The 25,974-nt window shown below is 46.4% G+C and overlaps 2 protein-coding genes across 8 annotated transcripts in view; one reads left to right on the top strand and one right to left on the bottom strand.

Annotated features, from left to right (window-relative positions):
* Positions 1-7,907, top strand: part of LIMK2 (LIM domain kinase 2) — a 59,872-nt gene extending 51,965 nt beyond the window's left edge. For all 5 annotated transcript variants that reach the window (XM_019426723.2, XM_019426724.2, XM_019426725.2 and 2 more), the window contains 4 exons: positions 819-993; positions 1,953-2,008; positions 3,059-3,216; positions 6,140-7,907. In XM_019426723.2, coding sequence (XP_019282268.1) covers positions 819-993; positions 1,953-2,008; positions 3,059-3,216; positions 6,140-6,284 — 534 coding nt within the window. In that variant the 3' untranslated portion in view covers positions 6,285-7,907. The remainder of the gene's footprint in view (positions 1-818; positions 994-1,952; positions 2,009-3,058; positions 3,217-6,139) is intronic.
* A 1,148-nt stretch (positions 7,908-9,055) lies between these two features.
* On the bottom strand, positions 9,056-20,569 carry PIK3IP1 (phosphoinositide-3-kinase interacting protein 1). 3 transcript variants are annotated; one of them, XM_019426731.2, is made up of 7 exons: positions 20,308-20,569; positions 19,395-19,415; positions 19,155-19,274; positions 18,949-19,068; positions 17,805-18,005; positions 17,634-17,712; positions 9,056-10,776 (listed from the first exon to the last, which is right to left on the bottom strand). In XM_019426731.2, exons 1-7 carry the CDS (start codon positions 20,375-20,377, stop codon positions 10,572-10,574), a joined length of 816 nt encoding a protein of 271 aa, XP_019282276.1. In that variant the 5' UTR covers positions 20,378-20,569; the 3' UTR covers positions 9,056-10,571. The 3 variants fall into 3 exon arrangements, with proteins under 3 accessions (XP_019282276.1, XP_019282277.1, XP_019282275.1); XM_019426732.2 differs by lacking the exon at positions 19,395-19,415 and having other exon boundaries at positions 20,308-20,568; XM_019426730.2 differs by having other exon boundaries at positions 19,155-19,415; positions 20,308-20,567.
* Positions 20,570-25,974: the final 5,405 nt, after the last annotated feature.

Genomic DNA, 25,974 nt, shown 5'->3' with positions numbered 1-25,974 from the left:
TTCTGGGGGCTCTCAAACACATGCAGACACAATAATACCTCCTCCCAGTAGCAGCCTTTGAAATCCTTTGGTTAGAGGGGACTTCAGAAGTTCCTTAACACTACAAAGAGCCCTGTTGTTTTTCCTGGTTTCACCACGATAGTTCTGTAAAGCAGCTCACTGAGGACCCTATTCTACAACTGTGGCACCTTGAAGCCTCAGTCTAAGGCCATAGAGCTAGTAAATGTACAGTGGCCAGTTTGGGACCAGCGTTTTTTCCCACCAACCATCAGCTCTGGTTGTTAGCATGTCATTTCTGCGATTAACTTGGAATCTAGCTTCTCAGGTATCCACTAACTGGCCCTGGCTCCACCCTCTAGATCCACACTAAACAATCGTAACCCTTTTTCCACATGACTGCCCTGTAGCTATTTGAAGAGCTTGTCTCCCTCTAAATCCCCCCACTGACTCCCTACACCTTATCCTTTTCTGTCTTATCCTGGTTCTAGCCATGCCTTAAATCTTTTGGGGAACTGGCAGGATGGGGTAAAAAAAAAAAAAAAAAAAAAAAGGAAAAAAAATCCCTTTTCCTGCTTCTGAGTTCCACTCTGCAAGTCCCAGAGCCTTACCCCTCCAGGCTGCAGGGGCTCTGTTGTGAACACCCCAAGTCTGGGAAGTCTGAGGAGCAGATACCAGACTGCTAGAAAACAAATAACTGAGCCTTATCTACCAGAGAGAGCATGAGCTATGACTCTCCTTTGCTACATACCTTTTCTCCCCTTCTCAATTTCTCTTGGGAATGTCCTCACCAAGTCCTGATCTGGCCCTTGTCCTACCAGGACAAGACCGTGGTGGTGGCAGACTTTGGGCTGTCACGGCTTATAGTTGAAGAGAGGAAGAAGCCCCCAGTGGAGAAGGCCACCACCAAGAAACGCACCTTGCGTAAGAATGACCGTAAGAAGCGCTATACCGTGGTAGGAAACCCCTACTGGATGGCCCCTGAGATGCTGAATGGTGAGTCCTGACACTGGACACTGGAGGCGACATGTCCCCAGAGGGGAGTTAGGAGCCACATCTTGCATCAGAGTCCTGGGTGAAGTGGAAGGCCAGGTACCCAGAGCTGACAGCTGGATGATTTTTATCCCTTGCCAGACTGGGCCTTATAAACCCCTTCCTCCCTGAAGTCCTGGGCTTAGGGTGAGATCTGACTGTGGCTTTTATGCCCCAAGTGTAGCTGAGAGCTCAAGCTGTTTATTGCCAAGAGATTTAGCCTTTTCTTCTCCCTGCTGAGAACTGAATTATGGTGCCCCCTTGTGGATAATGCTCAAACCAGCCAGAGATGCTGGCTGGGATTCTTGAAATATACAGGGTTGTGAGGTCTCAGAAATGGCCTGCTGGTTTAACCCTTTTTAGAGTCTTTTTTTTTTTTTTTTTTTTTTAAAGCTGTTGGTGATCTTTTTTTAATGTTTGTTTATTTTGAGAGAGAGAGAGCAAGAGAGGGAGAGAGAGAACCCCAAGCAGGCTCCACATTCAGTGCAGAGCCTGATGTGGGGCTCAGTCTCACAACTGTGAGATCATGACCTGAGCTGAAATCAAGAGTCGGGTGCTTAACTGACTGAACCACCCAGGCACCCCAACACTTTTTGGAGTCTTGTGGCCCAGAGAAGTTCAGTGGTTTGCCCAGGAACATACAGCTAGCTAATGACAGAGTCCAGATGAACCCTGATCCATTTCTCTTTCAGTGTCCAATGTAGTTTCATTTTGGATAGTGTGTTTTATAAGATCTTTCTGAGGCAGCCCACCCAGGGCTGAGGAAAGATGTTCAGATGGTACCTCTCCTGGGAAGCCTTCAAGGCATCCCCATGGAGCCTCTTCTAGCCCTGGTTCTTGGCTGTGGCCTGGCTTGGCCCCAGACTCAGTGCAGAGCAGATAAGAGACCAAACCTAACAGCCTGCTCTCCTGTGTTCTCCAAGGAAAGAGCTACGATGAGACGGTGGATGTCTTCTCTTTTGGGATCGTTCTCTGCGAGGTGAGCTCCGGCCTGCACAGAGGCCAGGCCTGAGGCAGAAGGCCTAATGGCTCTGCCCTGCCTCAGAACTGGGACTGCTTCTCCTAACGATGAGTAGCTCACCATAAAGTCAACATGAATGTAGGGTTGTGCAGTTATCACACATCTGTTGACACATTTGAGTCTCATCAGTCCCATGAGAAGGACTGGGCAGGGTTTTTTCAGGTGAGGAAACTGAGGCTCAGAAAGGGGCAGCAGCTTGCTCTTAGTCGCATAGCCGGTAAGGGGCAGGTGAGACTCGGAACTCCACTAGGAAAGGCATGAGGCTGTCCATTTAGCTGTTGGGCCAGTGTAACCTTTGACTCTGATCCCCATTCCCCAGGCCCTGATAGTGCTGTTGCCCTCAGCCCCACAAGTGGAAGTAGCCATCACAAGAAGTGCTAGCCTGTCTAGCACAGTTCTAAGCACTGTGAGGTGTATAGGCTGAGTCTTGGAAAGATTCCTCCCCTTAGGAGCTTAGCTCAGTCTGTCTGAAAGCACTCAGTCAAACACATATGTTCAGAGCCTTCTGTAATTCCTACAAAATGGTGAGTGGTAGAGGAGAGACAAGAACAGTTGGAATAATGGAAGGAGGGTTTTTTAAAATCATTTTCTTTAATAGAGATCAATTGAGCATATACTGTGTGCAAAGCACGAGGCTGGTGCCAAGAAGTTTCAGACATGCATCAGACCCAGAACCTCACTTCACAGAGCCTGAACTCTGGCAGGGGACATAGACACAAGGGCACACAGCAGGGCAGGGTGGGATGTATAGAAGCTCCTCCTCCAGATTTGAAACATTGTGCTTTTGCTACAGAGAAGTCTTTTCTAAACCCTCCTCAGTAACCAGACTCTCAGCTGAGAGACAAGTCTGGACTAGCAAAATTTGGGCATGGAGGATAGCTTTCTAACCTTGGTTTTTACCTCCCTCTTCTGCCCATCCTTCTTGTCCATACACCAATATCCCTCTCCCCTGCCCTATGGCCGCACACACCACAGCCCATTCCTGACCAGCCATCTTCTCACCTGCAGATCATCGGGCAGGTGTATGCAGATCCTGATTGCCTGCCCCGAACACTGGACTTTGGTCTCAACGTGAAGCTTTTCTGGGAGAAGTTTGTCCCCACAGACTGCCCCCCAGCCTTCTTCCCCCTGGCCGCCATCTGCTGCAAACTGGAGCCCGAGAGCAGGTTGGTATCCTACCCCTTCTCCCCAGCTCACATAAGCCTGGATGCTTGCCCCAGCCTTCAGCCATCCCCAAGCCCTTCCCAGGCACAAGGGTGGCAAAAGCCTTGAGCTCAAGAATACCAACCACTGAAGCCACCCTAACAACTCTGATGTGCCAGGTGAGGTGGTAGGGGGGACAAAGGCATTGTCATGAGTGACCTGGATATAACAAAGACACAGCCATGAAAAGAAATTTTAACAGAAGAAAATTCGCACAAACCTGTGCCATTCCAACAGAATAAGTGTTCTTCACCTATCTATTCCAAACACATACATTTTTTTTCATATAGCTATAATCTCAGATAAAGAAAAAAAATGTTTTTAAGTTTATGTATTTATTTTGAAAGCAAGAGAAAGGGTGAATGGGGGAGGGGCAGAGAGAGAGAGAGTCCTAAGCAGGCTCCACACTGCCAGGAAGGAGCCTGAGGTAGGGACCAAACTCATGAATCGTGAGATCATGATCTAAGCTGAAGTCGGATGTTTAACTGACTGAGCCACCCCTCAAAGAGAAGTTTTATATTTTGCCCTGCAAAAAATATACTACCCAGTCTTCCCATTTATCATTTTTGTTGACTATGTGAAATTCACTTAAGATATAGTCTGAACATATAATATACATAGTATAGATATTCAGGTTTTTCCAGTTTCTCCTTACAATAGGTATTACTATAGTGAGCATCTTTATTCATTTAACTAATTTTTTCCTTTAAAGAAATATTTTTTAAATGACCTTTATTTATCTCAGGTTATAGTTTTCATTATTACCCTGGTTGTTTTCAAGTTTGTACATTAGAAAACTAGAATCTATACTTTTTTCTGCTCTCAAAAATCCTGTTTCTTTAAAAAAAAAAAAAACAAATTCAAGCATTACTAAAATATATAGCACAGGAAGTATACATTTTCTATTATCTACTAACCAATGTGCTCCCCAGCACTCCTCACTCTCCTGCTCCATCCCCTCAAGATAACCAGTTGGCGGGGTGCTTGGGTGGCTCAGTCGGTTGAGCGGTTGAGCGTCCGACTTCGGCTCAGGTCATGATCTCACGGTCCGTGAGTTCGAGCCCCGCGTCAGGCTCTGGGCTGACAGCTCACAGCCTGGAGCCCGTTTCAGATTCTGTGCCTCCCTCTCTCTCTGACCCTCCCCCATTCATGCTCTGTCTCTCTCTGTCTCAAAAATAAATAAACGTTAAAAAAAAAAAATTTTTTTTTTTAAAAAAAAGATAACCAGTTGGCACATAACCTTTATTTTAAAATGATTTCCAGGTAGCACCTGGGTAAGTGTCTGACTTCAAGCGCAGGTCATGATCTCACAGTTTGTGGGTTCAAGCCCCACAATCGGGCTCTGTGCTGACAGCTAGGAGCCTGGAGCCTGCTTCAGATTCTGTGTCTCCCTCTCTCTCTGCTCCTCCCCTTCTCGTGTTATCTCTTTCTCAAAAATAAATACATTAAAAAAAATTGTTTTTAATAAAAAATAAAATGGTTTTCAAGGTCCAGTTTAGAGTTGGGATTTGCTGGTGGGAGGCTTTACATTTTGTTCCTTCATGGGCCAAAGGACTGCAGTCCTTCACTAACATCAGAGTAAGACCATGAGGAGAAAATGTAAAGCTACACAGTATTTGTTTGCTAATATCCTTTCCTAGTCATTCTAAATGTCTGTGTTTAAGTCACTCAAAAAATATTGACTGAGTGCCTACCATGTGTTAGACACTGTCCTGAACACTGGAGTGAACAAAGCAAAGGTGCCTGCTCTCCTAGAACTCACATTCTAATAAGAAGAGATGATAAACAATAGATAGAATAAACTTCACTGAACAAAAGAAAGTGACAAATAGTATGGGGAAAAGAGCAGAGCTGAGGAAAGAGGATGTGTAGGGTAAAAGTTGTAATTAAAAAAAAATTTTTTTTTTTAATTTTTTTTTTTTAACGTTTATCTATTATCGAGAGAGAGAGACAGAGCATGAGCATGGGAGGGGCAGAGAGGGGGGAGACAGAGAATTCGAAGGAGGCTCCAGGCTGTGAGCTGTCAGCACACAGCCCGACGTGGGGCTCAAACCACGAGATCATTGGCCTGAGCCGAAGTCAGACACTTAACCAACTGAGCCACCCAGGCACCCCTAAAAAATTTTTTAATGTTTATTTTTGAGAGAGAAACAGACGTGAGTGGGGTAGGGGCAGAGAGAGCAGGAAGACAGAATCCAAAGCAAGCTCCAGGCTCCGAGCTGACAGCAGAGAGCCCGATGGGGGGCTTGAACCACAAACTGCGAGATCATGACCTGAGTCGAAGTCAGATGCTTAACTGACTGAGCCACCCAGGCACCTGTAAGTTGTAATTTTAAATACGGTGGTGAGAGTGAGTGGGCCCCGCTGAGAAGGTGATAAGACGGTTAAACAAAAACATGGAGGAGGTGGAGTAAGCCTGAGCTGTCTTAGGGTTCCAGGGCAGCTAAACTGTTTCCATAGTACTGGGAACCCAGTGTTTGTTTTCCCTTTGGGAAGAGCTGGTGAGTCTGTGAAATGTCCTTTCCTGAGCAGATCTATTGATGTGAAGACAGTATAAGGACTGGAAAGAATCTTTAAAAAGGCACTTAAAATTATTGCATTTTCTCCAAGACATGAGAGGAGCTTTTTTTCTCCTGGACTTTCTTTTTTTAAGCTACCCCTTTGAGCAAGTCCAGCCTTTTCACAGTATTATCTCTCATCTTCACAACAACCCTACACAATAGCAGTAACATTATATCCCCATTTCCTGCAGAGGCACAGGTTAAGGGGCTTGCCCAAGGTCACACAACTAGGAAGTGGTTGAGATGCAGGCCTGGGTGCCTTTCACACCACCCCGTGGCCCTGTCCGTGTCTCACCTGCCTCTGACTCGCCCCTTTTCTTTCTAGACCGGCATTCTCAAAACTGGAGGACTCCTTTGAGGCTCTCTCCCTGTATCTGGGGGAGCTGGGCATCCCACTGCCTGCAGAGCTGGAAGAGCTGGACCACACTGTGAGCATGCAGTATGGCCTGACCCGGGACTCACCTCCCTAGCCTTGGCCCAGCCCCCTGCAGGGGGGCGTTCTGCAGCCACCATTGCCCCCTCTGCGCCCCATCTCTGCTGTGGGCAGGGCCGTCCGGGCTTCCTGTGGATTGGCGGCTTATTCAGAAGCAGAACAAGCCATCCCTACTACCTCCCCAGGAGGCCAGCGGGTGCAGCACCAGGAAACACATCACAGGTTTGGGGTTCTGGTTACTGTCTGTAAATCCAACACTCACCTGAAAGCTGTGAAGAAAGAAAAAAAAGAAAAAGAAAAGCCTGGCCCATGGGCTGGGGGAATCTGTTACTGATGACCACTCGGGAGCTCCCTGGCAGTGTGATTCTGGGAGGCTGTTGCTTACACTAATCAGTGTGACCTGGACCTGCTGGGCAGGATTCCAGGGTGAACCTGCCTGTGGGCTCTGAAGTCTCTGGTCGCACTGGATACAGGAGGACTTTAAGGGGGAGTATGGATGAGAGAGAGACTGGTGGCCAGGTGGCTATCCAAGGATGTGAAATGACAGTGGTGCTACCCCCCTTCCACCCCATGCCTCGCCCCCCTAGGGTTAGGGTTAGTTTGTGGTGGAACTGGCCAGGAGTCAGGGAAAGGCTAGTTTCTACTCATCTCCCAGGCCTAGGGGCCACATCAGTGTGAGGGGGAGCTTCCGCCTCATGTTCACAAACTACCGCTCTTGCTGAGAGCTCCTGGGCTTTTCTGCCTACAACAAGCACTCACCCACAAGTGCAGGAAGAGGCTAGGGGCTAGAAAGGGGCCCTGTCTTCTAGAAAGCCCATATCCTGGCTGCTGTCATTCATAGCCTGGTGGGCACCTCAGTCAGAAGCCCAAGACATATAGCTTAGTGTTAGATGGGTTCTGGAGGATTGTGTGGCTTGCCACAGGCTCAGTGTATAAGCCAAGGGAGTGGGAATCTCAGCAGTCTCTTGGTCTTGTCCTTGTGGCAACCACTGCTCACTCTTCACTATGCCTGGTCCAGGCAGCAACCTAGGCAGGAAGAGGTGGTGGCAGAGCTCCAGAGCTGGGATGCTGGAGGAGACCACTCCCTGAGCTGGCCTTTCTGGCTTCTACCTCCCTTGTTGGTTGGCCCAGCTCACTAGCTCCTGGCTGTATCTTCCTGACACAGCTGATGGGTGCTGAAAAGCCCCAGAGGCACCCTCCACCTTGGCTTCCAGAGCTCCAGGGACTCTTCAACACAAATAGATTTGCCTCCTGTGAGCTTGCACCATATTTAACAAATTGGGAATGGGTTTGGGACATTACTGCAATGTGTGGTGGTTGTTTTGGGGATGGGGGAGGTGGTGGTGGGGAGTGATCCAAGAGAGTGGTTGATGTTAAAACTATTTTGTTGCTGTATCTGTTGGGTGATATGTGAAATATTGTACATAGACCTGATAAATTGTGGGATTAGATGTCATCTGTGGACAGAGTTTACCTGCTATATAGACCATACTTAATGTGTGGAGTGTGCAAGCTTGCTGTAGGATTGAGCCCTGGCTCCCAGCAGCCCTAAGTCAGCATTTTGTGGCTGGTTGTGCCTCAGTTGTCCCCAGCAAGCATGGGAGTGGTGGGCCCACGATGGGCCGTTGAACAGACCAAATAAATTAAGCAGTTAACATAACTGATGATACGGAGAGTGAGAAAGTGACTTGGGGCTTGGCTCAGCAGGAGGAGGGTACATGTGGAGGGTCTGCTGGCCACTTTCAGGCCCCACCCTGTGACTCCCCATAGCAGGAGTTCTCACACACACCCAAACTCTAATCCCCTCTTATATAGACACTAACCTGCTCCAGAGAACATGCACATCCCACCTGAGGCAACCCAGTCCTTCAAGCAGGTCTGACTCTGACTTCCCAGCCAAGTGCTTCCCTTGGGTCCATATACTTCCACTCTCTGATGCATGTACACCCTATAAGCCTGGATATCCTCCCTGCAGGGTTGGGTGCCACCTTCATAAAGGGAAGAAATGAATGCAAGTCACCTCCACACCTTGTGTTTTCCTATAAATGCTTGAGAGAAGACCTATTCTTCTACACATGGGAGATGTGAAGCATTGGGCAGGATATTATCTGCCTAGTGGGATCCTGGACACAGTACAAATCCATATACCCTTAAGTTCAACTTAAGGACAGACTCCAATTCCTGGCAAAACTGATATTCTAGGGTGCCCCTTATTTGTAGAACTACAGAGCAATGTCTAGGCATGGACAGAGATCACCCTGGGTATTCCTAGAGGCAGAGAACATGTTGTTGAAATCTTGTGCTGAAAGTCCTGTTGGTAACTTCTTCTAGAGCTCTAGGAGTTCCACTCCACTCCCCTCACCCCACCCCACCCCCCCTCCCTCACCATCCCCAGGGGCCTTTCTCTGCTCAGAGCTGCTTCCTGCATCCCAAGGACCCAGCCCACTCTACACATCCATCCTCCCCTTTTGCTGCTGCAAGCACCACCAATCACACCTGTCTCCAGCCCCTGCCAACGGCTGCCTGGATGTTCATTTGAACTACCTCCACCTTGGGAAAAATGGTGAAGGGGAGAGGATTTGCAGTGACCAAACCAGCATACCCATCTTTCCTGCAGCTTCAACCTGAATGATTCCTGGTGATGACAGAACAGAGGCAACAGTTACACACCACTCACTTGCCATCTCCCAGTCACAGGGCCAGAGTTAATGAGGGAAAGCCAGAGCTTGCCACACAGGTATGGACAAGGTAACTAAAAACTTCCAGCTTAGCGGAGGAATATTCTTGCACCCCATAAAAACTTGGTGATACACAGCTTTTTGTTTTTTTAATTTATACAAGTCAAATGCAGAGCAATTTACTGCACTTTATATGCAGGTATCAGAATGAGGTATATAAAACATGTACACAGAGAAATGCTTTTATAGAAAAGTAGAAACCAGTAATGTACTGTTCTTTTCTTCAGCATCACTAACACCAAGGGACCCATGAGGCCTAGGCCCCTCAGCAAACCACTCCCAGGAATAGTCTGCTGAAGAGAATGGGCCCCTCTAAGCCCCCTTTCCACATGGGGCAGTGGAAGGAAGCTCTGGGTAGGGAGCACTGCTAAGGCCTCCAAGTGTGACATCAGGACTTGGAGGCCCTGCTGAGCCATTGGCTCGGTGAAGCACAGTGCTGTGGAGAAATGTTACTTTCCTCTCAGCCATGCCTATGCTCTATGACCTTAGGCATCACTTTCCCCCTCTGGGTCCCTGTGTCCAAAAGGCTTGAGGAACCCTAAGGTCCCTTCCAATGGTTCTGATTGTTTTACAAGTTAGGGGTTGTGAGCCTAGCCATACTACCCTCACAGGAATGCATTAGCCTGGAGGCCACAGAGCCACCTGCAAACTCAAGCCACTGCAGGTGCAAGCCCTGAAGCACTTTATTACCTTGCCTCTGAGCTTAGTTTCTGAGTTAACCTCTCAGAAGCAGCTCACAAGGCCCCACAGTGTAATTCCCATAGGTTAGTTGGCTGATGTCTTACCTCTGCAAAATGAAAAGAGGTCAATGTCCACCCTGAACAGACTGTCTAGGGTTCCCCAGGTCCCCCTCGAGTCCTGTGGCCTAAGGCAGCCATAGATCCTTCTCTACCTTCTTCCCAAGTGGAATGTTCAGTGCGATTCTTCCCTTCCTTTCCTTTCAAAACAGGAAGAGTCCCTGGGCCCAGGGCCAGCCCACAGTTATCAAGGCACATCACTGCTAGCAAGCTGGAGCACCCCCCAGGAGCCTCCAGCCTAGATCCCATTCTCAACCCATAGTTTTGACTTTTGTACAAATTCATTTCTGGTTCTCAAAGTCAGTAGGGAGTTCCATCCCAAATATTTTAAAAACTATATTTTTGAAATACTGCCTCCTCATCTGTCTGTCCCGAACTATGGATAACAGTATGCGCCACTCAAGCACACGGAGAACAAACAGAAAGGCAGAGACTGAGGCCATCTTAGATAATAAAGCACAGAGGAGCCTGGGGGAGCTCCTTGCCTGTCCCTGGTTCAGATCCAGGGCACAAGCAATGTTTGGAAGCCCTTGTCAGCAGCATTGCTGTGGGGGCTGCCACTGTCTCCATCCACAGGCAAAACCCTGCTCCAAGGCATGGAGGAGGAGCATTGGTAGGACCCTACCCAGACTTGCCCTCAGCACACCACCTGCTTCTGTTTTAGAATTAAGAAAACAAAAAGTCGAGGGAGGATTTTAACCACAACAAAAAGTGTAGATCCTCCCAGCTGAAGGAGAGTAGGATGTCCTGCACCAGTGTCTGCATGGGCTCTTGCCCATTGTTGGCAGCTCAGGCCCCAGGAGTGCCTGCCTGGCCCATGAGAGGGGCACTGCCCTCCTGAAGGTCCACTGGAGTCTGGTTGGTGTGGACCACAATAGTCTTCTCATCCACGATCTCACAGGTAGGATTGGTGAAGGCAGACAAGGGCAGGGTGATTCGCTGCATCTCCCTCTCACACACACGCTGGTCATGCTGCTCTTTCAGGTCCTTCCCCCTGGCAGGAAAAGAGGTAAGCATTGAGGCTGTGCCTCCTGAATGGCTTTGCTCATTAAATAGCATTGCTGCGCTCAGGCAGGGGCTGAGGCTAACCATGGTCAGCAATTCAGTAGCTGAGGTATAAGATTTCCATTTTGCCCTGACACGAAGTTCTTACACCTCTGGTCTCTGCTTCCTCATCTGTAAAATGGGTGTGTAGCAGCCTGAATCTCAGACAGCTGCAGACAGGCTCAATGAAGATAATGTATAGAAGAGAGACTCTTAAGATAACGATTTTGTTCTTTAAGCCCAGGGCTCCAAGAGACCCAGAGAACCATCTCAGTCCTAACCCATAAAGTTGTGCAGAAAACTGACCTGTTCTGAGACAGCTGTCTTGTCCTAAAGTGCTGGAAGGTGTGAGCCCTGGCTGGAAATAAGGACTGTCCCTAGCCCACACAGTGGGCAAAAGGGACTGAGGGCTATTCAGGTCAGTGGGAAACAATGAGACAATGACCATCAGACACCTTTAGGCTCACATATCTTTGAATTCTCATGGTGCTTAATGACTCAATTAGGCCATGGTGTTGCCCCATTTTACTCAAATGGAGTGCTTACTCCATGCTAAGGATGATGTGTACCTTACCACACTTCATCCTTGGCTAAACCCTAAGAATTAGGTCTTACCATTCATTTTACAGATGAGGAAACAGCTCGGAGAAGTGAAAGAATTCTCCAATAACATAATGGGCTCAAACCCAAGTCTGCTGGACTCCAACTAATATTCAGAGAAGTTCTGAACCGATCAGAGTCACCCCAAAGAAACAGTGGCACAGGAACTCAAACCCAGTCTTCTGGCTGCACATGTAGGGTCCTTCCCACTGGCCTGGATTACCCCTGTTGCAGGCTGAAGGGTTTGGTGAGTGCCTAACACACTGCATACCACAACCAGCACCCAGGACCCAGATCTGGGTCCACACTAACATACTCTGAAGCCACAACTAGAAACATGGGCTCAACTGTCACGGGAAATCTTTCTGGAAGGAGCCCACCCCAAAGAGGCCTTGAAACTGACAGCTGATGGATGACTAGGTGAAAGAAAAGAAGCCTACTTCAGACCTCAGGAAGATAACAGATCAGATGGATTACATATTCATCATGGTATAAGGTGCAATGACAAGTTTCCAGAGACTGGAGAACAGTATTGAGAAAACAGCAGGGCCTGGAGGGGCCTGGGAGCTGCACAGGTGCCTCAGAACTGTCTTTAAATCAACCAGTTTTCTTGTATTCTAGTACCAGCTCAGCCTTGGCTGTGTGACACCCGGCAAAAGAGCTTTGCTGAGCCTTGGTTTCCTCATCTATGAAAGGGGGACAGTATCTGCCTCAAAATAACAATGAATGTGAATGCATTTTGAAAACACTGGAACTGCTGTAAAACTCACAGAGGAGATTATTATGATTTGCCCTGAATATGACTTGACTCACCAAGCAATGTTATCTTAATATGGTTTCCCAAGGAAACTCCTACTGACCAGCCAAGGCAATTATTGTTTATGTGACCTCAGCAACTCCCCTCCTCTCTGGGCCTTAATTTTATCATTTTTAAAACAAGGAGTTGGACTTGATAACCTCCAAGGCCCCTGATATTCTAGATGATCCCTCATATGAGATGTGCTCTGATTCCCTGATTCTCATCGTAAGGTCACAGAAGACAAATTTGTGAGTCACCCTAGGTGACTGAGTTTTTTGCATGTGCAACCCTGAGCACTTGCCCCATCCTTATCATTTGTCTCTACTGGACACCACCAACTCCTGCAGCAGAATAACCCCCAGAGCACTCCAAAAAGGAAATGGAGGGACCTGGGAAGACAGTTGTCTGGACCAAGTGCATCCCCACTCAGCCTAAGATTCACTTTGCCCTTGGGCACTGCTCATCAGTTACAGCTGCCACTACAGAAGGAAACACTTTCCTCCATAATAAAAGGCCAGATTCTTCAAGGTTGCCTATGTAGGTCTGGGTTTAACTTTATTAAGGGAGCCCTCAAGCCAGCAGAAGGCCAAGTGGCAGTTAACAAAAGAGGTGGAGTATGCAAGTCTCCTTTGCCAGGGCCTGAATTTCAAACTCTAAAGGGCTAAAGGAAGAGATAAAGTGAGAACTCATACATCCGGAGTGCCTACTAAGGTGCCAGGAAATGACCTTCCCATTACCCAGGATGAGAAGAGCTACCTATGCACCTACTGGATGCCATGCACTTTATACATGTACCATTTCCACACTAACTTTGCAAGATAGTTTTATCCACATTTTATAGACAAACTGAGGCTTTGGAGTTGTCCTGCTTTCCTCAGCTACCTTTTTTTTTTTTTAATGTTTTTATTTATTCTTGAGATAGAGACAGAGCATGTGCAGGGGAAGGGCAGAGAGAGAGGGAGACACAGAATCCAAAGCAGACTCCAGGCTCTGAGCTGTCATCACAGAGCCTGACGCGGGGCTCAAACTCACGGACTGTGAGATCATGACCTGAGCTGAAGTTGGACACTTAACCAACTGAGCCACCCAGGCGCCCCCTTTTTTTTTTTTTTTTAAGTTTATTTTGAGAGAGAGTGCACGCATGTGGTGGAGGAGCAAAGAGAGAGGTAGAGAGAATCCTAATGAGGCTCCACACTCAGCATGGAGCCCAATGCAGGGCTTGATCCCATGACCACAAGATCGTGACCTGAGCTGACATCAAGAGGGGGATGCTTAACTGACTGAGCCACCCAGGTGCCCCCCTCAGCTACCTCCTTTACCAAGCATCTGGCTGTGGCCACCTATTGATAATGGTCAGGATGCATCATCATAAACAAGTCTTTAGGGGGAAAAAAATCAATTCATATTAATGGAGCAGAGCAGGACTGGAAGAACAGTCAGGGTAAAGGAAGGAGATGCTGGGATTCATCTGGATTACAGTCTCATCCATTTACAAGCCTCAAAACACACCCAACCCCACAGGCCTCCTGTTAATGGTGCCTATGAGTCCTGGAGATGCAGAGGATGTCCCCAGCTCCTTTTAAGATCTGAGGCCACCAGGCCTGCTGCACTGACCATCAAACAGCTCAGCCCCTTCTTATGACTTTTTTTTGCGGGGGGGGGGGGGCGTGGGGGGGGGGATAGGGGGCAGGCTGTTGTCTGGCAGCCAAGATAGAACAAAAGGTTTATTCACTGACTCAGCTCCTCCTAAAGGGGTGGAGTGGTGTTGACTTACAGTTTTTCCCTTGCCTTTTTATCAGAAAATAAATGCTCCCTCTGGATAGCACAGACACTGCACTTAGGGCAGGGAGAGGGAGCTGCAGACTGGCTGGCTGAGTCTTGTAGCCTAGACAACCGTGACAAAGACCCGACAGGCTGAGCCCTCACCCACACCCACCTGCCATCCTTATTCCCCTGAGAGGAAGCCTGGTTCCTGCTTGCCCTTCCCAGCCAGGGGAAAGCTCCATCCCATTAGCCTCATGGTCTTTGGCAGAGTTCAGGGGTTACAGTAATTCTATCCATGACTGCCCCAGGGCCAGAGACAGCAAGCGTGGATGGAGCTGCTGCCCACATCTGACATCCTCTTTGGAGTGACAGAGACACCCCAGACTTTCTTCAGGCAACACAGTTTCTTCCAATTATTCTTTTCACTGTTTGCCCAGTTGAAAGCAGTGCTATACCACACTGCTACTCAGGAAAAGTTCCTCAAGGCAGCTAAGGCTATGAACACAAAACCTATGTCCAACTATACTGTCTAATTTCATCCTCACAACAAACCTGTATGGTATCTATTAGGATTAGAGATGGGAAGGCAGATGCAGAAAGGTTAAATCATTTATTTAAGCAAACAGCAGAACTAGGATTTGAACCCGTACTGTCTGCAGCCACCAACAGGTAATATTGCCTTTTTAGGAAATATTAGAACTGAGAGGATCATCATATCCAACCTCCTACCTTTGCACTTTTTACAGATGAGGAACATAAATTACTTGTCCAATGTTGTACCCAGAATTGATGGCAGTTGCAGAACTAGATCCTGGTTCTTTTGACTTATAAGTCCAGTTATTTTATTTTGAAAGTTTCCATTTTTCCTAATATCCTTTGCAATTCAAATTTGCAGGACACTGCTGAGCCTCGCTGAGCTTTTGGGAGATATTGTTAATCCTTGCACACATCTTACTGGCTGTGTAGCCTGGATGTGGCACTTAACTCTTCTAGGTCTCAGCAGCTCACTGTAAAACAGTATAAAAAGTGATCCTTCTAGTGTGGTCATGAGACTTGGGCCAGATGATCAGGGAAGAGCATTCAGTAGAGCCCTATTTGTTTAAAAAGCATGCAACAGAGGCGCCTGGATGGCTCAGTCGGTTAAGCGTCCAACTTCAGCTCAGGGCATGATCTCACGGTTCATGGGTTCAAGCCCCATTTCAGGCTCTGGGCTGACAGCTCAGCCTGGAGCCTGCTTTGGATTCTGTGTCTCCCTCACTCTCTGCCCCTCCCCCACTCACACTCTGTCTCTCTCTCTCTGTCAAAAATAAGTAAACATAAAAATAAATAAAAATAAAAAGCATGCAATAAATGTTGGCTGCTATTATTATCTAACATGATTGGTGTCCTACTGCTTATATTTAATACTTATGATAATCTTGGGTGGGTGGGTATGGGTGCATGGAGGGGGCATATATCCCTATTCAATAGTCAAGAAACGGAGGTGAAGAGGAATGACCAAACCTATACACAACAGCTCTTTCCAGGACACTCTGTTCTCTGACTTTGGAGAGAGATGGGAGCTGAGAGCTTGCCTCTAGACCACATGTGGTTTCCTGTTATAGTCTGTTCTCAGAGCACTTTTGCTGAGGAAAGGGGTGGACCGGTAGTTAGTGACAGGGAGTCTGGTGACTTGGTGCCTTGCCCTGAGTTTACAGGATAGTAAATGCTAGGCTTCAGGGCAGTCCTATGACAGCCTAAAGAAGCAAATTTAGAAGAAAAAAAGGCCTGGCTTCCTCACTGCACATGAGAATTGAGCTCAGAATTAAGAACATTTAAGTCAGTTCAAATACCTGGAGGCCTGGAAACCGTCACAAGATTGGAGTAAAGCCATACTCTATCCAGTGGCTGAGTTAAGAGGAAATATTTCAAAGGCTAAACTCAGCCAACAGGTTTAGGTCTGATTATGACTTGTAGGCCAAGGCTACCACATCATTTCCTCTAACTCTCTGAATGAACAAACAGGTGTCCCTGGACCTGCCATGTTAACCATCCCACTGAGGGCAACAGCCTTGGAATGGAAGTCAAGAGACCCTCTTAGGTCAATTCTTATTCTCTTTGAACCTCTGCTCCCTGAATCATAGAAAATCAGAGAAGAAACAAGGTCTCAGAGAGTGCTAGTACAGTACTCACATTTTACAGAAAAGAAAAAAACAACTATTATTTACTGACCACTTACTATCTGCTACACACTGAGCTAAGCAATCACATGCCTTAGCTACAGCAGTGCTCTGCAGTAGGAAATAGAAGCAACTTGCCCAAAGTCACACAGCTAGTGACAGGACTAAGACTTGGCTCCACCAAATGCTAGGTGTGTGACCTCAGGCAAGGTACGTATCGTCTCTTGCCTCAGTTTCCTAACATGTAAACTGGTTTCCTAACGTGTAAATAACAGCATTTACCTCATAAGATAAAGTGTGAGGTAACCATAAAAAATTAAATTAAATTATGGTAATCATAATACCATAAGGATGATTGTGTGAACTGAATTAAAGCATGCAAATTGCTTGAAGCAGGGTCTGGCATATGGTTAGTGTTCACTTTCTTGTTATTGTTGTTGTTGTTATTCTTACCCACTATTTCACCCTTTTCATCTGTAAAATGAGCAGGTTGACTACACTGTCTCTAAGGACACCCCAGGTTTATTTAATGCTGGGTGATCCATTGGGGCTGTGAACTCACAGCACTTACCACTGGAAAATGCAGGCCACCATGTCACATCCCTTTTAGGAAGCCTTCTCAGACCTCAGAAGAGACATATCAAAGCACTCGGGGCTAGAAGTCAAATCCCCTGATTTTGCCCAGAACGGCAAATAATTTTCCCAGAACAAGCCAGCACTGTAAAAATGAATGCAACTCTGGCTTATCATGCACCCATCACTGACTTTGAGAGCCTTTTCCACATGATATTTCAGGGGCCCTCTCAAAATGAGCATTCCTCCTCCTGTTGTCCCAGCCACAGGTCAGGTCCCTGAGTTTCCCAGGAGGAGCCTCTTTGGCTTTCTCATATGTAGTGATGAGTAGCAGGTTCTATATCCTCCAGCTCATTTTTTTCCTCCTGTCCTAAATAGGAGATCCCTGCTTATGGCCCAGGAAATTCAAGCCCAAACTGTGAAAGGAGTAGCTGGGAACCTTTTCTAGTAGAATTTTATAACTCACAGAAATAATTCAATCTCTGGGAACCTGCAATGAGTATCCAGACTGATTTCTGCAGTGCCACTCGCTTCCATACCAGGCATGTTGGATTAGACAGCAGAGAATTTGGTATCAAGAGAGTTGGGTTTGAATCTAGGTTCTGCCACTCCCAGGGAGTGTGACCTTGGGCAAGTCACTTCACCTCTCTGATGAAAGCTTCCTCATCTGTAAAATGAGGAACAAGAACTCCTACCTCACAATGCTTTTGGGTGAGGAGTAAAGACACTAAAGGAAAGGGGTTTTCTAAGGTCACCTGGTAAAGACTAGAACCAAGTCTGTACATCTTAAGCTTGTTTTCCTCTTTTAATACTTCACTTCCTTTTTGGGTATGTATGCTACAAAAAAGTCTGATTCAACTTTATGTACCTTCCTCCCGTCCTTTCAGAGGGCCCAGAAGAGAAGCTACTGACCTCTTGTAGGTGTAGCCCAAGACGATGCCAGCTCCAATGGCGATGATGATCACCATCATGGTAATGCCCAGCACATAGCCTGCCAAGGACACAAGGTCCCATTAGCCTCACCCCAGCCCATCGGCAAATATTTCTTGATGATTCGCGTAAGGATGGGTGAGGCAATCGTACCCAGGGTTCCCAGGTCTTTTTTCTCCTTGGAGTTCACCCGCACCCGCTGGCTGATCCCAATCACTGGCTGCACAGCTGCTGCCTCACTCCGGGCAGGCAGGGCGTTGGCAGGAGCGAACACCTGCACCTCATCTCCACTTGGCACTTCAGACGCCTCCTCAGTTTCTGTTGTGAAGGTTGGAGGGGACTGGGAAGTGGTTTCTGGAGGTGAAGTGTAAAATATCTCTCATTAGCGTAGCCTGAGTGAACTCCACAGCTGAAACTGTTGGGGGAGAGGGTCCACCTTAGAATGTCTGTACATACTGAAATCAATCCTTGCCCCAGGAGCAAGACCAGGTCTGATGGGGTCACACTACAGTTGGGACAAGGCAAATGTGAGGGGAAGAACATAAGAAAGAGCCTCTCCTGCCTCCCACGTCTTCATCTGTTCGAATCCTTGCCATCTTCCAAGGCCCAGCTCAGTTGCTATCTTCTCCCCTCTGCGCTAGGAAACAATCCACGACCCCTGTGAGCAGCTCACATTTACTGAGCCCACACTGCCTGCCAATCCCTATGTTATATGCTTTACATATCCCATTTAATCTAACCCTAGAGAATGGTCTTGCTGCCTCGGGAGCAACAAGCCTTCGTTCCGGAGTCTGAGAAACAGAGTCAAATCTGGACCCTGCCATTGCTTTGAATACGTCGCTAAACTTCTCTGAGGCTCAGATCCCACAACCAGCTTCTTTCCAGGAGGGACTGTGAATAGAGTGCCTTAACACACAGCATACGCTCCCCAAACGATCACTAAACGCTGAGGGAGGGGCTACCTAAGGGCGTTGAGACCCGGACTACTGTCTCGCGGGCTCCCCGAGGCTGCGCACCAGGCAGGGAGCTCGCGGCCAAGGGGTGGGGCCTCGCCTCCCACGGTTGTTTACAAGGCGTTCGCGGAGGATGAGCTCACTCAGAGACGCGGCGGCGGCCAATGGGCTTTGGGCTCTGCGGCCTGGAGACAGCCCTGGCCAATCGGGTGGCGCCGGGGCGGGGCGGGGCCGACCGGCGACGCGCGGACGCACGTGCGCAGCGGGTGTAAGGGCCGCTCCCAGGCTGCCTAACATGCTTGGGGGCTCTGGGGTCCTGAGGGCTTCGGGGTCTGGGAGGGTACCTGGGCAGTGCAGGTCCTCACAAGGCCACTTCTCGGGAGCGCCGGCCTCGCCCCTGACGTAGCACCAGGGCCCGCGCGGGTCCTGGTCCGGGTTCCGGCAATAGCTGTGGTTGCCGGTGTCTGGGAAGGGAGAGAAGGCGCCATGGGACGGGGCCAGGACCCAGACCGCGGTCGCCGCCCGCCCGCCGCCCGGGGCGGACACTCACCACCCGACGCGGGGGCAGATGCCAGGCCGCTCTGCGCCTCCAGCCAGTTGAGGCATCGGAGGCCCGGTGCTGGGGAGGGCTGGTCCGCCCGGTACAGGTGGCCGTTGTCCCAGAAGCAGCCTGTGATGAAGAGGAGCCCCCCGGACACTGAGTGGCCGGCAGGGAAGCCGAGTCTATCCCGGCTGGGCGACGCTGGGCCCGTCGGGGCCCCCCTGCCCTCACTTGGAAAACCCCACCTGCCTTGAAGGGTTGTTGTGACGCCTGAAAGAGAAGGAAGAGAAAGCGCTTCTAAAGCCCCTTGCTGGTGCCGGCCCTCAGTCATTGCTCAGACAACGTTAGCTTGTTAGCACTTCATTTCATTTCATTTCATTTTTCTTTCTTTTCTTTCTTTCCTTCCTTCCTTCCTTCCTTCCTTCCTTCCTTCCTTCCTTCCTTCCTTCCTTTCTTTCTTTCAAGCCAGAAAGCACTGCACAAGTGCAAGGGGTTGTTACTCTGGAACTTGTGGCCACTTTAGAGGAGGGTGTGGGGGAGGTCTGGGTTCGGGTTTGGAGACGTTCGGAGTTTTGGGTCGGGGGCAGCCAGCCCTGAAATTCATCTCTGTGTTGTAATTTCATGTTACATAAACTCGGGTATTCCTTTCACGGATGTGACCACACTTGGACAAGCAACACTCCCTCCCAAGAGAATTCTTCAAAAGCCTTAATTCCGTCGGGCAAAAGCCTCAAACGGAGGGAACCTGCCTCATCGCTGCCTGGATGTGACTCCAAACTCCCACTCCCCTCAGCAGGAGAGTCACAGGAAGACGCTGGGGAAGGAGGGCCTGTGCCGTAACCACCCTGTGCAAAGCCCCTGAAAAGAGTAGGACTTAGTAGGGGAGATGAACCCCAAATTCCACCCACTCATGAGCCCCAGACAAGGAAAAAGAAAAAGAAAGTGGCTACTTGCCTTTGTTCTTAATGGCAAATATGGAGCTGCAAGCCACTGACAGGGAAAGGAGAAAGAAAAAAAAAAAAGCCTTCATAGGACAACAGAAACCAGCTAAAAGCTTCATTTCCTATCATCTTCCTGTGTAGCCTGGCCATGCTTAGGAAATAGGGAGCTTTACCCTTTCTACTTGATGAAGTTGCTGCAGGAAGGAAGATTGTAATCTCACCTCCAGATCCATAGGCTTCTGCTAGGAGCATGTTGCCGATGAGGAATGTTTTCACCCAGGCCAAGAGCATCCTCCTCTCCTTCGTCTTGCAGGTGACTGACCAACCAGTGCCCAACTGGGGTCCCCTTGGCGTAGGCTCTGCCTCCCAGTCCCAGCCTTGCAGTCAGACCTGCCCTTGTTATGCTCTTCTGGTAAACAGCCTCTCTTTAGAACTGGGAGCTTCCCAGCCAGCTTGCTGCAGCGAGGTGTTTTTCGGCTGAAAGGCGCCCCCTGGGTCCTAAGCCTCCTATGCCAGGCAAGATCACTAAGCCAAGAGAGAAACTCCCCCCAGAGAAGAGAGAGGCAGAGTTCAGGTTGTGTTTAGCAGAAGATCAGTTTGAGACCTACACTGACTGCATCCCCAGGGCTTTTCATCTCTTCTGTTTCCATTTGTGTGAGTACAGAAAGAGTAACTCTGCCAAGAGGCATCATTGTGGGGAGAAGGGTTTGAAATTATAGTCACAAGGGTGGACAATGCGCTAACTACACTAGTAGGAGGAATTCAAGACCACATAAGGGGCACAAAAAAGAGTATCTAGGTGGAAGTAACTCTTTATACTCATTCCTGAAAAAGAAAAAGGTCTTTTGTGGTTTATATGTTTTTATGAACTTAAAAAAAAACAACAGTATGACATTGCCAGGGTCAGATCAGTCACTTTCCTTTGTTTATATTTTTGGAGTGTCATACATATTAGGTATACAGAAGAGGTCTCTTTAGTTTAAAACACATGTTAGGCAAATGTTGGGACATTTGCTCAGCTATATTTAATAGTCTACCCTTTCTACCAGCCCTGAATTCATAGAGGAAGTTAAGTCCAATGTTTACTTTTTTTCCCCCCCTCCACCCTGTGGGAAATCCTTTCACAGTGATTTATATCCATCATTAAACCTCACCACATACATATGACTTAGGCCTTTTGGAGTTAAGCAGAAGGGTCCTCTTCCTGTTTGGCTGACAGTTTGAGTTCCCAGTTTGAAGCCTCAGTAAATGTAGAGACAGAACAGAGTGATTCTCCAGGACTACCTTGTGACTCAGGCAAATCTCAAAATAGAAATGAGAGACTGTTTCGATCGGAGGGCTTGTATCTTTAGGCAGTAATTTAGGGAGCAGAAAAAAAAAAAACTTCCTTAAATAAGTTTCAAAAGCTTTATCAAGGAAGAAAGCTAATGTCAATCCAACCACTGTGAAGTGAATTTGAATTTACTACAGTCAGATTTCAGACGTGGAAAGGACAGAGATAAACTTAGTTTACTTTTTACAGAAGTTTGCTGTGTTTGATTCCTTCAGTCCCTTTAATAAAACATGTTGCTTTGTTTTTGCAGTCACGCTCCTGTCTCCCCACACAAACTTCTGATCCTCTGACTCCTGACTTGGCCTATGCTAGAAATTACACAGAGTCTGTAAATTTAGTCACATGTATATATATATACACAGATATGCCAAAATTTTATAATAATTTTCACATAATATTCAGGGGTCTTTTTAAAAACACTTTTATTAATTTTACAATTTTTTGAGAACTTACTGCATACTAGATATAGTTCCAGATACTGAGAAGTTGTCTGTGAATAAAATACTTGAAATCTCTGCCCTTACTGAGCTTACAATCTAGTAGGGAAAGATAAAGGATAAATATATAAAGTGTCAGGTGGTCTTAAGTGTTATGAAAAAAAAAGTGAAAGGATCAAGGAGAGAACAATGGGGTGTATTTCACTTGCTAAAGAAAGCTTACACTATTTTCAGGGAACCAATAGGCTTTTTCTGTAGGCAGAAGGCCAAAGAGGAGGTCCTTTTTCCTTGCAGATCCTACTCTTACACCACTACAAGAGAAATATGATATACATTTTGTTTCATTACATAAAATATATAGGTTTGCAAAAATGAGAATGCAGTTTATTATTACTATTTTCTGAGAATGCAGTTTTTAATTTCACAGCAGCAGGGGGTTCTTCTGGATTGATTCCTCAGCAGCTAATCTATTGCCTTTGTATGCAGTGAGTGCTCAATTATTGTCTGATGAAAAGCTCCTCAGACTCTGAAGGGCTACTTCTGCCAGATTATAATTCTTTCCCCTCCAGTTACAATAGAGACAGGCTATACACAAGCCTGTAGTACCATTTTCAGATTATCTACTGGGTCCATATAGGGGTGCCAGTATTTCTTCCTCAGAATCCCAAAGCTTCTTTACCTGTTTCTGTTATCTAAGTTTCCTATTCAGAAAACTACTATCTGCTGTAATTTACACACCTTGATATACAGAAAAAACATATTTTGTGCCATGTGTCTTATCAGGTACAGCACTACCTAGAAAAGATATAAGACAGGCCAGAGGAGATTTTTTTCAGTTTAGTCATCTCTTTTTTTTCTCGCCTGTAAGGTATTTATCAGTGTGATTTGATTTTTTTCAGGAATGATAGGCATGTTTCTCAGTCCTTCAAAGTCGTATTCTATTATAATAAGTTGAGTACCTTCTTTCCTCAGGGAAATTGGATTTAGTTAGAGATGTGCCTTTCATCATCATTGACGATGTTTGGGTCTTTTTCTTGATCTAGTTTTGAACTTTGTGTCATGTATTGAAGCAATATGGCTATATTTCATGACCTGTAGTTACTCCAAATTTCATATTTCTTCTGGAAATATTCCTGCAATAATAATATGATACAGCACTACTCATATACTCATTTTGGATTGTTTATATCCCTGAGGACAATGTTGTGAATACAATACTCTTACTAAATATTTCAGGGATGTTTGACTCTTGGTTTCATATTAAATCAGTACTGATCCAGAGAGACAAAGCCGTATTGTTAACTCAGGAAATAGCCTCCAAAGCATTTCCCAAGAAAGATGGGCAGTTCATCTTGATAACAGAGTATGTTAGTGGAAGGGCTCTGGTAAGGAAGCCATAAAGCTGTTAAAAGACTTATGAATCTTTTGTCAGCAAAAGAGGGCTAACGTGTTGGTAAAAATCTTTGGAGTAAGATCTAATGAGTTGACTCCAGCTATTCTCTCCATAATAATGTGCTTTAGAAGTAGCTACTGGGTCGCCTGGGCGGCTTAGTGGGTTTAGTGTCCAACTTTGGTTCAGGTCATGATCTCTCGGTTTGTGAGTTTGAGCCTGGCATAAGGCTCTGCGCTGACAGCTCAGAGCCAGGAGCCAGCTTCAGATTCTGTGTCTCCCTCTCTTTCTGCCCCTCTCCTGCTCATGCTCTCTCTCTCTCTCTCTCTCTCTCTCTCTCAAAAATAAATAAACATTAGGGCGCCTGGGTGGCTCAGTCGGTTAAGTGTCCAACTTCGGCTCAGGTCATGATCTCGTGGTTTGTGAGTTCGAGCCCCGCGTTGGGCTCTGTGCTGACAGCTCAGAGCCTGGAACCTGCTTTGGATTCTGTGCCTCCCTCTCTCTCTGCCCCTCCCCTGCTCATGCTCTGTCTCTCTCCCTCTCTCTCTCTCTCAAAAATAAATAAATACTAAAAATTTTTTTCTTAAATAAATAAACATTAAATATATTATATTTAATATAATATATATATTATATGTAATATATATATTATATATATATACATATATAATATATATATATATATATATATATATATATATATATATATATAGCTACTGAGATTTTGCTGAAAGATATTTGGGTGTATAATTGCAAACTGAGCAGGAGACGATTTTATGAAGCTTGTTAAGGAAATATTATGCCAATATCTAAACCCCAAGGCCATTTTCTTTGAAAGTATGGCCTTCAATGAATTAGATTATTTCCATTTTGATACACAGTTAAGTGTTTAATAAATGTTTGAAGGAAAGGGGAAAAGCAGAGTACCACATAAAGACAGAGTCTAATAAGCCTACAGAGAATAGTAATTTTTTAAGGGTAAACAAAACAGCCAAGAGGGCTTGTGGATCACAGGTCACTTTCAGAAACAAGACATTCCACACTGAGGAACTGAGAAGCCACCCAAAAGCAGAGAACTTGGGAGTATCACATAACTGGTTTTGAGAAATAAAGGGAAGAATAAATTTCTGAAACACAGTAGATTTTTACTTAGAGGCCAGTCTTAGAAAACATGGTTTTCACTTTGAGGAAAACACAGTCTTCAGTGTTGCAGGGATAACACTAGAGACTATAAATTTAATTGGCTGGTAAGACTAGTCTAGCTGTTGATATTTAAGGTAAATTAACCCAGCAAGCTACAGTTAGGCCTCTTTTGGAAAAATCGAATATTCTTCAATCTCAGTAAACCAGAGCTGCAGCTTTTAAATTTTATCAACACCTAGTATGAGCTTTAGTGCTGACATTTAAAGCAAGAGAAGCATTATGTCAAATAATTCAGAGTGTAGGCTTTGCAAAGACCTGGGTTCCAGTCTCAGCACTACAGTACGGTGTGGGGTAAATTACTTAGCATCCATAATTCTGAGTTTCCTTAGCCTGTTATTATCATGGTTAAGAGTATAGGTACCAATGTCAAGATTCAAATCCCAGCTGTCACTTACTAGCTATGTCATCTTAGGAAAGCTACTAAATTCTCTATGACTCAGTTTCCTTAAATGGAGTTTGAGAGAGAGAAGAATAATACCTACCCCATTGGATTGTTGGTATTCATTCATCCCTGAATAAATTTCAGCTGTGTCAGTTTTTGTGTCAGTAACCTCTAACTTCAAATACTGAGTATATTTGCTATCTTCCAGAAACTTAGAATCTGGTTATAAAGATCAGGATAACACATATGAAAATGAAAACAATACAGGATATTTATAAGTAGGTGTTAAAGAATGTGATAAGACAATAAAGGTTTATTGATTCAATGATTATTAAACATCCACTGTGCACCAGGCAGGCACTAAGTACCGAGTACTAGAGGGTGAACTCTACAGGGTCCTTGTTCTCAAGAAGATACTAGTAGGCAAAACAACAGTGAAATAAATGCTATGGTAGAGATTAGTACTGGGAGTGGTGGGAACTCACAGGAGGGGCATATGGCCTGGTTTTAAGAGGTTAGAAAAGGTTTATCAGAAAAAGTAAAATCTGAATGGGGAAGGAGTTAGTGTTCTTGGTAGGTCAGACAATGTGCAGAAGCCTGGAAATGTAGCCTGTTACTGTGGCTAGTGGGGAATTTAGGGTGGTGACTAAAATGAGGCCCAAAACCATGAAGCCAAAGAGGTGAACACTTGCTGACCAGGTTATGGAGGTTCCTGAGTGTCAACTTTATCCTGAAGGCAGTGAGGAGCCAGTAAAAGTTTTTTGTTTGTTTTTGTTTTTGTTTAGGAGCCACTAAAAGTTTTAAGCAAGAAAGTGACATGTTTTAGCAAGATCACTCAGGCTTCAGGGTAGAGAATTAGAAGTCAAGACAGAAAGCTGGAAGACCAACAAGGAGACCGCCAACAAGGAGACTGTTGGACTAATGTAAGTAAGAGAGAATAGTGGAGCTGGATACAGAATTAAGTCAGGTCACCTGGGTTTGAATCCTGCTGTGCTGCTTAATAGCTAAGTGACCTTATGCATGTTACTTAACCACCCTATGTCTCTGTTTCCTAATCTGAAAATTGGAGATGATAATAAAATTTACCTTAGAGGCTTGCTGTGAGGATTAAAGCACTGAGAACACATCTGCCTGGCACATAGT

The sequence above is a fragment of the Panthera pardus genome, unplaced genomic scaffold (assembly GCF_024362965.1).
Source record: "Panthera pardus isolate Hobbes unplaced genomic scaffold, ASM2436296v1 HiC_scaffold_15, whole genome shotgun sequence".
Taxonomy (NCBI): domain Eukaryota; kingdom Metazoa; phylum Chordata; class Mammalia; order Carnivora; family Felidae; genus Panthera; species Panthera pardus.
Note: the sequence above shows the minus strand (reverse complement) of the source record. Positions and strands in the feature narration are given on the sequence as shown.

Excerpts from the sequence above, each read along its gene's own strand:
- PIK3IP1 (XM_019426730.2), bottom strand. The coding sequence starts at position 20,377 with ATGCTCTTGGCCTGGGTGAAAACATTCCTCATCGGCAACATGCTCCTA. Across the intron at positions 18,006-18,948 it reads TGAGGACCTGCACTGCCCAG|AAACCACTTCCCAGTCCCCT; the intron begins GTACCCTCCCAG and ends CTTCACCTCCAG. Across the intron at positions 17,713-17,804 it reads AAAAGACCTGGGAACCCTGG|GCTATGTGCTGGGCATTACC; the intron begins GTACGATTGCCT and ends TGTCCTTGGCAG.